The sequence below is a fragment of the Takifugu rubripes genome, chromosome 17 (genome assembly GCF_901000725.2).
Source record: "Takifugu rubripes chromosome 17, fTakRub1.2, whole genome shotgun sequence".
NCBI classification, from domain to species: domain Eukaryota; kingdom Metazoa; phylum Chordata; class Actinopteri; order Tetraodontiformes; family Tetraodontidae; genus Takifugu; species Takifugu rubripes.
In genome coordinates this window covers 5,904,285-5,919,141 of record NC_042301.1, presented here as the reverse complement: position 1 = coordinate 5,919,141, position 14,857 = coordinate 5,904,285, and the positions used below count along the sequence as shown (strand labels likewise).

General features: G+C 41.3%; 2 protein-coding genes across 3 annotated transcripts; one reads left to right on the top strand and one right to left on the bottom strand.

Moving 5' to 3' along the window:
- Positions 1-406: 406 nt before the first annotated feature.
- vps37c (VPS37C subunit of ESCRT-I) lies at positions 407-6,248 on the bottom strand. 2 transcript variants are annotated; one of them, XR_003891597.1, is made up of 6 exons: positions 5,713-6,248; positions 5,252-5,361; positions 4,268-4,439; positions 3,405-3,487; positions 2,216-2,989; positions 407-1,052 (listed from the first exon to the last, which is right to left on the bottom strand). XR_003891597.1 is itself a non-coding variant. In XM_003977342.3 (5 exons), exons 2-5 carry the CDS (start codon positions 5,342-5,344, stop codon positions 2,276-2,278), a joined length of 1,062 nt encoding a protein of 353 aa, XP_003977391.1. In that variant the 5' UTR covers positions 5,345-5,361; positions 5,713-6,247; the 3' UTR covers positions 407-2,275. The 2 variants fall into 2 exon arrangements, 1 of the variants encoding a protein (XP_003977391.1); XM_003977342.3 differs by having other exon boundaries at positions 407-2,989; positions 5,713-6,247.
- Positions 6,249-10,569: 4,321 nt separating this feature from the next.
- On the top strand, positions 10,570-14,469 carry tmem176 (transmembrane protein 176). The gene is made up of 7 exons (XM_003977341.3): positions 10,570-10,759; positions 11,050-11,178; positions 11,338-11,448; positions 11,583-11,639; positions 12,568-12,714; positions 13,895-14,011; positions 14,135-14,469. The coding sequence occupies exons 2-7, from the start codon at positions 11,053-11,055 to the stop codon at positions 14,186-14,188; spliced, it is 612 nt and encodes a 203-aa protein (XP_003977390.1). The 5' UTR covers positions 10,570-10,759; positions 11,050-11,052; the 3' UTR covers positions 14,189-14,469.
- Positions 14,470-14,857: the final 388 nt, after the last annotated feature.

Genomic DNA, 14,857 nt, shown 5'->3' with positions numbered 1-14,857 from the left:
ATCCTGCATTTTTTTCTAAAGATGCTGAAATACTACTATACCTGCTGTCCTCAGCAGATTTTAATCAATGCTTTGGATATGTGAAGCCGATCATGCTGCCGTCGTCTGACCTCACACAATCTGGCTGGTGGATTTATGTGTGTAAACAGTGAAGTCAGAGTTGTTAAGGAACTCCTGGTCTAAAGTGTCTGTTCAGGTTTATGTGGTTAGCATCTTTAGCTACTCTGGTCATTCTGGTTCGGCAGCTTGTGAAATTAAGTAATTTTTCCTTTGTGGGCCAAAGAAAGCCTATTTTACAATTTAAATGTAGCCTCTAGGGGGCCAGGCTAAATATAAAAGCAGTATAATTTATGACCAAGTGGTAAAAGCTGGAAAAGGAAACGTGTTTCTAAACACTGAGCACCAGTTAATGTTGCCTAACTTCATTTTATTCATCGAAGCACTCAGGAGATATGGGCATGTTTCAACATTTGTACATTCAGCACAATCGTGACCGCTCATACAGCTGCTGGCTTGGAGGAAGAGGAACAGCGGACAGTGATTTAGACTGCAGTACCCATCTTAACCATTGGGTGTCAGTGTTGCGAACAGATTTTTTAATGCACACGATCAAACGTCTTTGCAATTTCATGTTTGCAATCATGTTTTTTTCAATATATATTTTAGCCATCATTATCATCGTCATCACAACTACCACCATTTAATTTACTGTGTTCATTGAATACTTTTTGAAAACATAAATTAGTCCAGCTATCGATGCACATACAGCCCACAATAACTGAAAGCAATGCAACAGTGTGAAAGTAGTAATTGTGAGATTGAAAGAAAAAGATTTGAAGAATAATTCCCTTTTTTCCCCTCAGAATGCTGACAGCCTTACGATATTTGTGAAAGATACCTGTTTGATTTTTTTCCCCCAAGTTGAAAGCAACACATTGAATTTACAATAAATACATGTGATAAAATCAGCACTGTAGTTTCTGACATCACTGTAGCACCTCGGATGTCCCGCTCGTCGATCCAGCCCACCCGTCCAACTGATGACACTTGAACTGGGAGATAAATGTATTTATAAATTATCAAATTTATAAATACATGTATAAAATGTTAATAAAACCGTCTGGGAGGACAAGATTAACCATGATGAAAGTCAGATTTAGAAGGTGGCATCAACTTTGTTATATTACACAAGTCATTCTTAAATTACCAACATTGAATTTCATTGACTAGAGTTAAACTTGATACAGAACTTTATATGGTATATGGAAGCTTTATATGGTCATTCCACTCCACTTTACAATACATGTCCATGTTTAGTCCGTGAGACCGATAAAAACTATTTTCGTCTAGTTCTGGAGGTCTTTGACTGGCAGTTCTTGTTGGATGAAGCGACACAGAGGAGTGGAGGGATAGAGAGGTGGTCAGGATAGCTGTGATGTGGGTGACAGAGACTCCAGTAGGTATCATCGTCTCTAAATACGCTTCCCACGGTTGACGTCATTCTGCTGCTCTGAGCGCTAATTCCATATACTGTCTCAATGTAACTTGCATATATTGATAAAACTCTCAGGATCCATCTACACTCGTTTAAAGAAATAAAGTGTTTGAATTTAATTGCATTATTTTAAACATTGTGTTCAGGATATAGAGGAGAAATCTCCACCCCTTATTACAGTCTATTTGCTGAAAATGTTTCGACGCAGCGGGCAACCTCGACATTAAAAAGATGATCGATCGGCAGGATGAGGGTGGAGGTTTCTAGGGTGTAGTGGTACACTTCTGCATCGACGCACGAAGAAAGCTTCCTGCAACTCATCTCATTCATGTTGGAACAAAGCTTCTAAGAAGGGAGCGACATATCGCAATCGGGATGGTCGACAACGCAGGCCGTCTTCTGCAGGCTGTGCTCTTACGTTACGTGTTATAACAGCTACCAGACACTGATGTAGAGTTTCAAATACTGATTTCTTTGTGTAGTTGTCATCAGACAGAGTGCACTTGTGTGTTTACGAGAAGTTTCTGATTGCCAAATAGCTATACACACATACACACCTGGAAATGGAGGAGGGGAGGGAGGGAGCAAATGGAGATACGAGCACTTTTACATTTTGACACAACCTGAGACTAGTATGGGTGGGTGAGTGTTGGGGGGAGGAAAGAGAGAACGAAATGAGAGATGTTCAAAGATAGTGCAAAGAGAAGTAAAGCAAGAAACCTCTTGTTTCCCCTGTCCTCCTCTTGTGGAGGATGAGAAGGTGAATGAGCAGTGGGGTTTTCAGGAGTAGGGCTGCGGCACGCCATATCCTGGTCTGAACCTCCCAGGAGGAGACTGTGAGCTGGAGTAGGCAGGCCTGGTTGGGTAGCTGTAGCCGCCATAATTGTAGGAAGCTGGGTAGGCCACAGAGCCACTCTGGGGGTTGACGGGGGTGTACTGGCCAAAGGCAGACTGTGGTTGAGGGGAAGGGAAGGAGGGCTGGGTTGGGTAAGGGCATACGGACGAAGCTACGGGCCCAAAAGCAGGCCGGGGACCGGAGTAGCTCCCTGCAGGGGAAAAAGGGGAACCAGATCCTGGGTATGGTGGGAACTGTGATGGGGGGTTGGGCGGACCAGAGCCTGCAGCCACGGGAGTTGGGTTTGGGGCAGCTGCGGGGTAGGGGGAGTACGGGAGGCCGGAGCAGCCCCCTGCAGATGGGGTGGGCTGCATGGTGTCCGGATAGCTGGAGGACTGAGAATTGGAGTTTGGTTGCTGTTGACTTGTTGTAGTTGTCCTTGGCGGCTGATTCCATGGCGATGGCGTGGAGGAGGGGTCTTGGTTAATGCTTGTCGACGTCGCCATGGCATTGGGGTTACCCTCAGATTTTTGTCGAAGCATCTCCTGGAGTTTCTCTATCCGCACGCGTCTTTTATGAGCAAGGGAACGGAGGGAAAGGAAATGGTCAAGGAAGGAGTCCAATGGCAGCAAACCTTCCAGATACTCATCAGCCAGGGCCTGAAACACACAGATATGCCTGAATACTGTACATGTTGATGAAAAAGGACTTCTAAACACAAATAAGCCACCTGTAAGGCTACAGGTTGGTTGAGTTAACTTGTTTTTCTATTGTTTGTTTGGTCATAAAATATGTCACTGGAAAGATTCCAATTCCAACAAGCTAAAAGGGAATATTAACTCCTTTAATGGCAGCACAAAATACATTGGACTATTAATCAATAATGCCCAAATGATTGTACCCCTCTATTACAGGGAAAACAGAGGTTAGGGCGTTATTAAAAGTTTCCACTCGTGTTCAAGGGTTAAAAATGCTATTTCCACATAACCATACAGCCAAGATGTGACAGAAGTTCCCCGTTTTCATCAGAAAATGGGGCCTAAAATAGCCAGTGTGTATGTTCTGTGCTCTCACCTCTGACTCCGCTTCTGTTTTGCTACCCTCTGCCTGAAGTCTGGAGAATAATGCTTCTGGAGACACCTGACCAGCCATTCCATCTGCGAGGAGAGGGGGAAAACATGCAAAAATGTTTTTCTACACACTGATGAGAAACCGCTTATGATATTTGGATAATTTTTCTTTTTGCTCTTCCAATTACTGTAGATGGCACATGAACACTACAGTCGCTTTACATCTAGGTCAGCATTTTCCGATACTGGCCGGTAATCTGGCAGCATTTAGTATCAGAACATGGTGATGATATCAAATCTCCAGTATTTCCTGCACTGTCATTTCACTAATGTAGGTTTCAATCATCTTTCCTCCCTCCTTACAGGTCTTGATCTTCTCATCATTTCATTTCAAAACCGTGTGGTTGTTGCTATGTGACATAGCAAAGTTAACAAGCGTTTAAATGCATTTATCTGCATGATGCTCTGAGGATACTTTCCAGATGGAGGTCCTCGACACACGTTTCCTTTAAAAAAAAATCAGCTCCAACCTCAAAGTCCCCGAGATCATGCTACAGTAATTAAAAATGACTATTAAGCCCCTAAACCTTTTTTTTGTCATTTTATTGGCTCTTACTGAAATAGGAGTTCAGGATAAAATGTGTCCATAGTCATACACAAGAATAGTTTTATTTTTACCTTTACTTTCATAGCCGGATTATATGTACCGGTAATAATACAAAAGAATTCCAGAAACTGATAACCAGTAAAGATTAACACACAGTAAAGTATAAAGGACTCTGTAGAAGAGAACACTCAATTCAAAATCAGGAATAAGATGAAATTACAGGTTACAGCTCAGACCGATCTACATCCATCAGGTCCTACCTCTGAGGGAACAGTGATTCCGATAGGTCTCTCTGACAGACTGCAGCTGAGCATATCTTTCCACCAGCACCTCCTTCTGTGACTCCAAACGAGGCTTCATGTCCAGATTTTGTTCGGCTAGACTGCGATTTGAGGCCAGGGCCATCTCTCTCTCGAGCTGAATATTCTGGATCTAAATGGAACAAGATGTACATTTCCTAAATAATGCTATAATAATTTCTGCAACCTAATTCAAGTTTGAGGAACTGAGCAACCGGGGAGCCCCGGTGATAACCAATTTCCGCTTGGGGGCTTGCATTAGTAGCAGGAATTGTGCATTTATCAGACATTAACAGTTCCTCTTTACCCATATCAGTAAACTTGGCATTTGTTTCAGCTAAATGATACTAATTAAACTGCACTTTCTACATGACTAAAAGGAGTCAATTCGACCTCCCTAAATGAATGATATTTGGTTCAAGAGCCGAAATGCTGAGCACTGGATGCCTATGCCAATCCATAATTCTACAATCTGCTGGTTTGGTATTTTGTTGATTTATTTTATTCAGTTATTCTTAAAACTGATCTAGATTAAGCTTTCTGTACTTGGCTTGCCTCTTGTCTCTAGCGTATACATATCAAATGTTCTGGACTCATCTGTCTGTTGTTGGCTGTCATATTATTAGTCGTTTGTAAAACTGCATGAGGGTCCTATATCTTATTGCCTAAACATGGATTTTTATTTGCTGTTGTGGGCATCTAAAATACAACTGAAATGAACATGTTTACTACAATTAAAAGGTAACATTAAGTGCAAGGAGAAAAAGATTATATCAAAAGTAAATTAAAACCAGCTCTTTGCATGTAAACATACAAACCTACAGTGCATTTCCCAAGCATTGCCTTGTGTGGTTGAACAGTGTAAAGGACATGTGGAAGTTCTAGATTGTTTAACTGGGATTTGCTGTCTGTAGATGTTTTCCAGCAGTCATGACATGACTTTACCTCGTCAGACTCCAGCGCCATAGACTCCACCCTCTCGGGGTTGTCCAGGAGCTCCTGCAGCTCTGATTGGCTCAGGTCCTGAAGCTTATCCATTTGATTTGCCAGGATGACTGTCAGTCAAACAGGAACCAGGAAAGCGACATGGTAAAAACAATGTTTAGCCCCCTAAAGTTAACAATCACAGGCATGTTTTCACTTAAGTCAGTATTGCTAAACTACTAAACGTAACACACACTGTAAACTTCCAACAGCTGCTACCGTGTTTATTAAATAACCACGTTCGAGCTAACTGGGTGCATTTCATCAGCATAAGCAGGCGTAAGACGTTTATAACATTAGTGTTGTTAAAAGCCAAAGGAAACACCGAGCAGTGTTCAACAGATTCACCGTGGGGCCGCATGAAAAGGAACACAGAATAAGCCGTTCAAGCGAAACGCAAAGAAACGAGCAAGGATACTTACAAGACGCTAGCAAACCAAAGACCGGCTGATACCGACGGCTGGTGACATCCAACACCACCTATTTAATTCAGCTAAGCCAACTTGACACGCAGCCCCCCAATCCTCGGTACGCCTTGACGGAATCTGAATGATCGAGAAGCCGAACGCCCCTTTGTAATTGTCGGCGACCTGGTTAGCTTAGCTTGACGGTTCTGTCAACCTCCAATTCGGCGTGACGTTGGCGGATTCCAAGCGAGCCGATGACCAAAACAGTCGATGGGAAGACAATGTCACGCAGTTAGCCGTCGTCAACTTCGAGGAAAGCCCCAGCATTGAGCTACAAAAAACGGAATCCCGGAAGCTTCTGCCTCGTCCAGACCAACAGCAGCAACAGAAATTTTCGATGGGGTTTAATGCTCTGGTTAAAATGCACCTGTTGGTAATAAATCTACCCAGAACGTGCCCATTAGGAAATTAAAAATAGGAAAGTTTTACACCATTTAGAAAGATATCGCCGCCATTTTAAGAACCGTCCACACTAGTGTATAATAGGGGTGCAATGGCCAAAGTACAGTGTTTTAACTGCGGCCCTTAAAGGGACGAGTAATGGTATGGTCCGCAGATCAGCTGACACAAGGGACTCCTATGTGACGGTTATGTTCAAGCAGCTGCACTTCCGTAATAAACTTAGAACGTCTCTCAGTTTGACCGTGACGCATTCTGCAGCTAAATATGCTTTAATTTAGAAAATATCACATCCCTCTATTATCTGGGTACCCATTGTGTTCATGACATTGGCTCTATGTATAATACTTTTACATTAGGTAGTAAATTCTACAGGGTCAGCACCCCCCTTATATATATATATATATATATATATATATATATATATATATATATATATATATATATATATATATATATCTCCCTGATATAGATGCATTTTTGACAGTTGACCAAAACCTGAATTTAATGAACTGAAGTTATTGACTAACACTAAGTGCAAGGTGCGCACAAATCGTGTTTTCTTCTGGACGGTGTCACTTCAGAACTGCAAAGATAATGTTGGGGTTGGTTCTGTCATGTCTCCTGGGCAGCCTCTGTGGGTCTTAAGCTAGAATCATCCTTTCATCTATTTATCCAATCCAGGATAAATCCAAAGGGTTAGGCTTCGAAGGGCATGCAGCATTAAACCTAGGCGCTAGTAAACACGCTATTGTATGACTCTCAAACCAGACTGGTGAAAAGATTCTCTATGGGATTGCCCCAAATGGATAGGATCAGGAATTAGTCATAGTTCTGTAGTGGACAAATATCAATGTGTCTTTGACTACGGTAGTTATAATAGCTGCAGTCATAGTCAACAACAGTAGCACAGCTCTCACAGTATAACTAATGATGTTTACTTATAATCTTTCACTACTTATATTGAAAAATTTAAAAATATTCTAAAGAAATTATATTCTGCAGTCCACAGGGTTTTTAGGGTTCCCCAAAACATTTTTCTTCCCACCCACAATTTGCCTAAGTGTTTAAATTTCATGCAGATCTGGAGATATTTGGGCTCAGGATGTTGTGACAAGGACTGCAGATTTGGATACAGTGTCGGTCAGAACACAATAGGAAGAGTTCGGGTGTTAAAGCTGTGAGATGTAAGTGGCGTTTATTTGCAACAAGCCGATCTTTAAAAGTAGTCCTAATCAATGCCAGTAACGTTGGGCTTATGTTTTTTTATATTTCTGCAGTTGCTGGCTGTCCAAACACCTTGTGAGTTTGTCATAATGTATGATGCTTTATAACAACCAAAGCTCCTTTGAACCTTTGCACTTGAAATATCATGTGTTTTTGATCTTTAAACAATGTTTGCTCTTATTTCTGCTTGAGAAAAAATCCTGTCTTTCATGTACAAGATGAAGACAGAATAGTACATCTTGTTGAATGTGTCAAGCTGGCGATAAAATAAATGTAAAATGAGAAACTAGCTCCAAGATGTCACAGGGAGGTTTTATTTATTAGTATTTGAATGATCAAAAACGTGCCTGGCACACTAATACCATTAATGTCCTAAATTTTGAATTACTATCAAATGAAAACAAAGTGCACTAATGTGCTTCCAAAACTGTGAAATACAGGAAGTATTTTCAGACTGCAGGGAAAATACTGGTAATTAATAGGCATTGAAAAATATTTAAAATATATTCCTTTACTTGAGATTATACATGTAAATATGCATTATTACCACCTCTCATTATTATTCAGAAAAACAAAGTGAACTACATATGCTTTCCCTCACTGACAAGGCCCCTTGCCAGCCTTACCAGCCATCCATCATATAACTATCCAACAAATTATGCCAATACATTTGTTGACTAGTGAATCCACAGACGTGATTCATGTTGCTTTCAATGTTTTGATGGCCGACAGGGACAGGAATCCATGGAGGAAGATGGCCCCACTGTTGTAGAGCAACAGCAGCATGATGATGCTCCAGGTGTAGGCCTGCAGGGGTGACATCACATCACATCACATCACACTTATTCCCTCGGCAACGTTTTCTCCAGTCAAGACAGTAAAAGTTAGTGATCGGAGGGCAAGACAACTGACCTCCATGAGTTCCAAAGGACATCCAAAATACGTTGACCTATAGTAATGGTAGTAGCTGGGAGTTGGGGTCAGCGGACACACGGCCTTTGGCAACACGCTTAGGCTGTAGCAGTAGAGGCAGAAGGCCAACAGCGCCCCCACCAGGCCGGCTACATTGCTGCTCGCGCATTGCTGAAGCTGTGTTGAGGTCGACACATTTCTCATGTCATCTGCCATCATATTAAACTTAAAAACATCTAACTCAAACAAAAAAGATACTTTCACTGGCACTCAGGTGATCCACTCAGTATAACATGGTTGGTAGTAACAAATAGTTCCTTAATGAACTTGTTTAGGTCCCTTTAAATTAAATGTTAAATTGAGGAATGTGTTGAGACCTATGCAACAGTTTTATAAATCTTCCATTATTCTTTGTTTCAGGTTGTTATGGGAACATACCAGTGATCTACTGGGATTCCTCTCATTGGCCATGGTGAGGGATCCCCCTGCCATAATCTGTACACACACACACACACACACACACACACACACACACACACACACACACACACACACACACACACATACACAAGAGTAGCGGGTTTTACATTTTAAGCTGCTTTGTGTTGATTAAATGTTTTATGACACTTGAGGAGAATAAAATGAGACATACTAAAATCCCTAAAAGGAGTGGCAGGATGAAGATCTTTGGCAGAGTTGTGTCGGTGTAGACCAGCAGGGCTGACATTAGCACCTGGAACAGCCCCAGCAGTATGGTGACCACCTGTGCACAAACAAGGAAGCAACGCCACAGTCAGACAAATGCCTCTTAATATGGGGATTCTTGATTCTCGGCGAGTTGAGCTCACTGCAGCACTTTCAGGATCAAACCAGGGGAAGAGGCGATGTAACCTGGGCCCCCCCACTGGCACCTCCTCAGAGGACATAGCGCTGCAAAAGAGAATAAATATTTAAGTGCCCAACTCAATTTGTACAAGGTTGAAGTTGAAGCAAAGAGCGAAGAGGGGAAGTGTGCCGTTAATGGGGTGTTTAAGGAGCGATCTGACATAGCGTGGTGAAGTGTTTGGTGGCGACAGCACAGTCTTGTGAGGAACTGAGAAGCCGGAAGCTGACTTCAATACATTTGTTGTCTTCTGGATCCTTGGAATGCATTTGGCTTTCCATAAACTGCTTCCACAGAGTCGGGATGAGATCAGATGAATGGAAGTACAGAAGAAAATCACGGACAATTTATTTATGGCCCAGAATCACGGCTCTTTACATTCTCCAGTAATTTATAACACAGATTCTGGGCAGAGCACTATTCAGTAGTAGCTCAACACAAACATTTAGTAAATAATTTCTGTTTGTTTATTCCAAATTATAAAAATGAAGTCTACCCAGGCCACTAATGCAGTGTGATGTGCGTCAATATTTTAGTGCAGGTACGATGTTCAAAAAAACTACCAAAAAACGTATTCCTTTTTTATGGTTCACAGTTTAAGCTATCACGTGGAACACGTTGTAAACGGACACACAAGAGTCCAGAGAAATGGAGTTGTGTTCATAAACAAGGGATAAATGAGTCATGATCACGTTGCCAAAGGGGCCAGAACAAGCGGGAATCATGCTGGGATGAACAGCCGCTCTCCAGGCTTGTGCGTGCGGGCAAAATAACGAAGTTGCGAAACAGCGGAAGTGGAGATTGTGTTAGTTCATCAAAACCAAATGTCAGGGTCCTCTGACAAAAGGAGGAATGTAGCAAGATGAGAAGCAGATGTGGTGACAATCTGAGGGAAGCGGGAGGAGGAGGAGGAGGAGGAGGAGGAGGAGGAGGAGGAGGAGGAGGAGGAGGAGGGATGCAGGGGGCGACTAGCAAAATGCAATAATACAAACACTATTTTATCCATTTGATCATTTTATGGTTTATTGTGGATTTTGTCTTATATCTAAAACGAAGATGTCTTCTCTCTTTGCACTCAGTGACATGTTGCACTGGGTTTTTTAGGAATCACGGCAACACACATGCCAAGATTTGATGATAGCATGAACGCAGCAAGAAAACATACATTGATTATTTATCGCCTGGATCTGGTCCAATGGAAATAAAATTGAGCCACAGTCCTAAAATACCCAAGCAATTCACATGAGAGGAGCGGCTTACTAACCTTTGGTGAGACGGTGAGCCCCAGAGACGTTTCTGAAGTGGAGAGATTGGATGTCTCTGACTTTCTCAGACGGAAAGCTGCTGTCCTTCACATCAACCTGTAATGGCTGAAAACAAAAAAAGCTGAATTTTGGAAATTAAAGCACGACAGGAAGAGGAGGAGCTCTGGGGATCTCACGCAGATACAAAAAACTTTGTTTGTAACAGGCAGATTTGCTGAGCAGAGCAAAGTGAATCGCGGGAGGCACCTTCAAATCAGCCGTGATCCAGGGGGAGGTCAAAACTTTTCACGGACACATTTTCCAGACAGGCAAACCGGTAGGGATCCTCTTAATCAGTCTTTTCATCACCCTTTAAACCCAATCTGAGGGAAATACGATTGTATGAGTGTGTGAGGCTACTCTTAAAACTAAAAATCCAAATTACAACTGGAGTTCTGCTCATTTGCAAAACAGTGTAGCAAATGAAGTAAATGGGGTTTTGTTTTTTTTAATCAAGTAGTTGGACATCATTAGCTGGGGCTGTGGAGTAGTCTCTGGGGGAAGGGCAGGGTTGCGTTCCTGAAGTTTTTGGGGGTGTGAACTAACTCCTGCCGCTGTCGTCTGCAGGAGATGGCTGTGGCAGTTTCCAGGGATCTGAAGGTGCACATGTTGGAGGATGTGAACGCTACCAAGCTCGTAGACAGACAACAAGCTCTAAGAGCTGCCATTCAGAAAGGGGAGCCCAAATGTTTAGGGGTGAGCAGGCAGAAAGAATGTCCTGTGGGTGACACATTAACTTAATTGACTGTTAACAAACATTGATCTTTACATGATAAGATCAAAAACCTTGCTTTGAATGTGTTTGTACATTAAACACACATTTATCCTCATTCTCTCTTTGTCTGTGTGAGACAGGTAACCCAGCTGATGCTGGGGCTAATGGTCATGTCCTACTCGATTCCATTACACCTCACAGAGGTCACGGAGGTGGTTAGGCTCCTGGTCCCCTGGTGGAGTGGCCTGGCGGTATTGTAATATAATAGAGCCATATCAGAGAATCCAGTCTACATTAACATTGCTTGATTTGTGTTTTGATGCTTTCTTATTGAGTTTCAATGGGTGATTTCCATTGTGGTTGTGTGTCTTTCTGCGTCTCCTAGTTTTTAACAGCTGGAATATCTGGGATCATCTTGGACAAACACTGCAATATGAAGATAGTAAGTAGGAACACACAAGAAGCTTCCTATGAACAGCATTACACAACACCAACTCAACACCCCTTTCCTCATTCTCTGGTTCCTGCTGATGTCATCTGTCTGAAGAAATGAAGCTTTTGTGCCTGTTTACTTGGTTTCAAATGTATCTTCAAACGTCTCATTTGGCTTTCTAGTTGTTTAATATTAGCTGCAGCGTATCTTATTAACTGAATTTTGGCAGCAGAGGAAAATACTATCAATTCAGTTCAAAGGTTTAAACTCTTCTTTTCATTACATTACAGAAACAAATAAATCCAGCAAGGTTGCACAATAGTTAATGTATGTCTTTCTGATTGTCAGTAATCAAAAAGTTATCAACAGATTGTAATGAAATGTTCAGGACATACAAATCATTAAAATGGTGGCATTTGAAGTTCCAGAGGGACGTTGTCCGTTGAACTTACAAGGATTGAAGGCTGAAGGCTGAAGGCTTTCCTCAAAATGTCCATATGATGATCAATATGTTGAGAAATAAGTATACACTCTTGAGATGGCTTTTATCATCTTCACCATCGTTATCATTATTGTCATCATCAAACACTGGAAAGTCAGTTTTGTAGGTTTGTAAGTCACTTTACAAAAAAATGTAATTTATGATAATATACTTTCCCACCTCATTTTACATGGTATTTTGATAAAAGTCATCCTTGCAGACACCATTTGAATAAATTAATGTCAACACACCAAGACCGGTGTAACCCAGCGGTCCAGTGACTGATGCTAGCATCGTTTCTCCACAGCCAACATGACCAGCAACGTACATCACTTACTGACGGCTTCTATAAATTCCACAGCCATCCATCGAACCGCCAGGCTTCCTTTTACATGTCGCTAAAATGGCCACGACTCACACGTTCCCGTTATGATGATGGTGTTTGTGTTTCTGCAGCTGGGAACCTGTTTGATGACCAGTGTGGTGTCTGCTGTGCTCTCAGTGGTGGCTGTGGTCCTGTATTCTGTGGACTTGATCAGGAACCCTGAAGTGCCTTGTGTCAAGCTCCCGTATGACTCCTGTGATGACCAATATTATGCCGTAGTCAGTACACTATTTATTACTGTTGTACAATGAAAGCAGGATTTTAAAGATTATTTGTGTTAAACATGTACAAAATCACACACACCATCACCATTTACTTACTGGATATGTATTTTGCTTGTACATAATTCAGTGGGCTATTAACGTTTCTTTTTTTATTCATACAGTATAAGGACTGTTTATATGTATGACTGCTTTTTATGCATTGTTATAACAAACTATTCATCATAATAACAAATTAGAAATGGGAACTGCTCTTTGTATCCTAGTTTAGCTCATCCAGTCAAAGCCTGATTGTTACAAGAAGACAGGATTGTTTTACTGCTAACAACTCAAAGGATCAGTCATATACAATATATAATATTCCTATTATTATTTCACTTTTTCCATCACGCTGCTACAGGCAAAGTTGGAAATATATCCTTGAACTGCATCTTGGAATCAAGTGTGTTACTGTTATGCTTCTGATAAGACAAGGCCTTTATATAGTGGGGGGAAAAAATTCAAGGTGCTCCTCTGTATTTTAGGCTTATATTTTGTCCAAATATTGCCATTACCACAAGAAAAAAGTAACTGTTATCAGTTTCTCTGTTCAGACACAGGGAGCACAAAGGAAACCTTATTTATCTACAGGAGAGAATGGACTATATTGTTGAAATGTAACAAATAGTGTAAAATAGATGCTCGCCTTTAGTCTTCAGTGGGCCAACCCCGCTGACCCACTCAACTCTTATACCAGCAGTTTGTCATAATTAATGTACTTGCTCGATCTCTACCTGTCCTCCCCCCTTCTCCTCTCTATCTACCCAGCCGGCCATCAGCAGGAGGGTCCCCCTACATGAGCCTGGTCCCGTTCAAGGTTTCTTCCTGTTAAAGGGGAGTTTTTCCTTGCCACTGTTGCTTGTTGGGGGTCAGGCCCTGGGGTTCTGTAAAGCACCTAGAAACAATTTTGATTGTAACACTATAAATAAAGATTGATTGATTGAAGAACAGCTGATTAAAAGCCCAGGACACCTCGCATCCATTGTCACAACCACAGATCACAGCACATCCTGGCTACTTATATCTCCTGCTTTAAAGCCACTCTGATCGTTATGCTATTAGGCATCCTGTGGCATCAGAAGTCTTTTTTGCCCCCAACACTAGTATGAGTCAATGTTGCTGGTTGCTGTTTCCACAGAAGCTCAGCAGGGGAGTCAAATGGTCCCTATGTGTCTTCACATTGGCTGAGACAGTCGTCTCCCTCGTCCTCTGTGGCCTCCTCTTCAAGCGGAGACACAGCTTTGCACAGTATAATGTAAGAATTATTTTTTTCAAACAACTTTTATTTATAAACACCGAAGAGCCATCAGGTCATGTGGCTTTTACATGTTTCTGAGTGCATTCGATGACGTATGCTGATGATTTTCTGTTTTTCTAGATGCTCACTCAAGCTGTTCCATCCTCCACACAAAGTACTGATCCTTTGAACTGAGCTGTTGTCTTGGAATTTACATCATCGTTGTGTTTTGTGTCATAGAATCGTCTATATGATCGTGTTTATACATTGATTTAATGATAGTGAACAATGTTTTAAATAATAAACATGATCTTGAATGTGATGTAACAGATCAACTCCATATATCTTTGTTATCTATGGAACTATGCAAATATTTTGATATAACAGATATTTGCATCAATGGATTAGAGAATATGAATCATATTAATGTGTCTGTATAACTGGCCTATAATAAAGTGAAAAATGCTAAAAACACACATTAATTTCATTTTTCATTTCTAAGATGAAGAATAATTTCTAATCATATATTTCTGCATTTATACAGTATGCATGTGTGACTGCTTGTGGAACACATTTCTACTGTACCTATGAGCATTAGCTTTTATTTTGTTCACCCAAATGATACTATACAGAGCCTATACAAATCGTACTATCTCTTTTGATCTAGCACTTGACGTCATATTAGCACTTTTTACAAATAGATTTATTCTTCAGGGTAATGAATGTCTAACTATCATTAGGAGTGTTCATTGAATGTATTAATGAAGGTACATATGGAATCCACCCACCAATGTGCAATAACCAATAACTTCTGGAATAAGTATATTTTCGCAACACCAACGAGTCAGTTATTACCCACGAGGG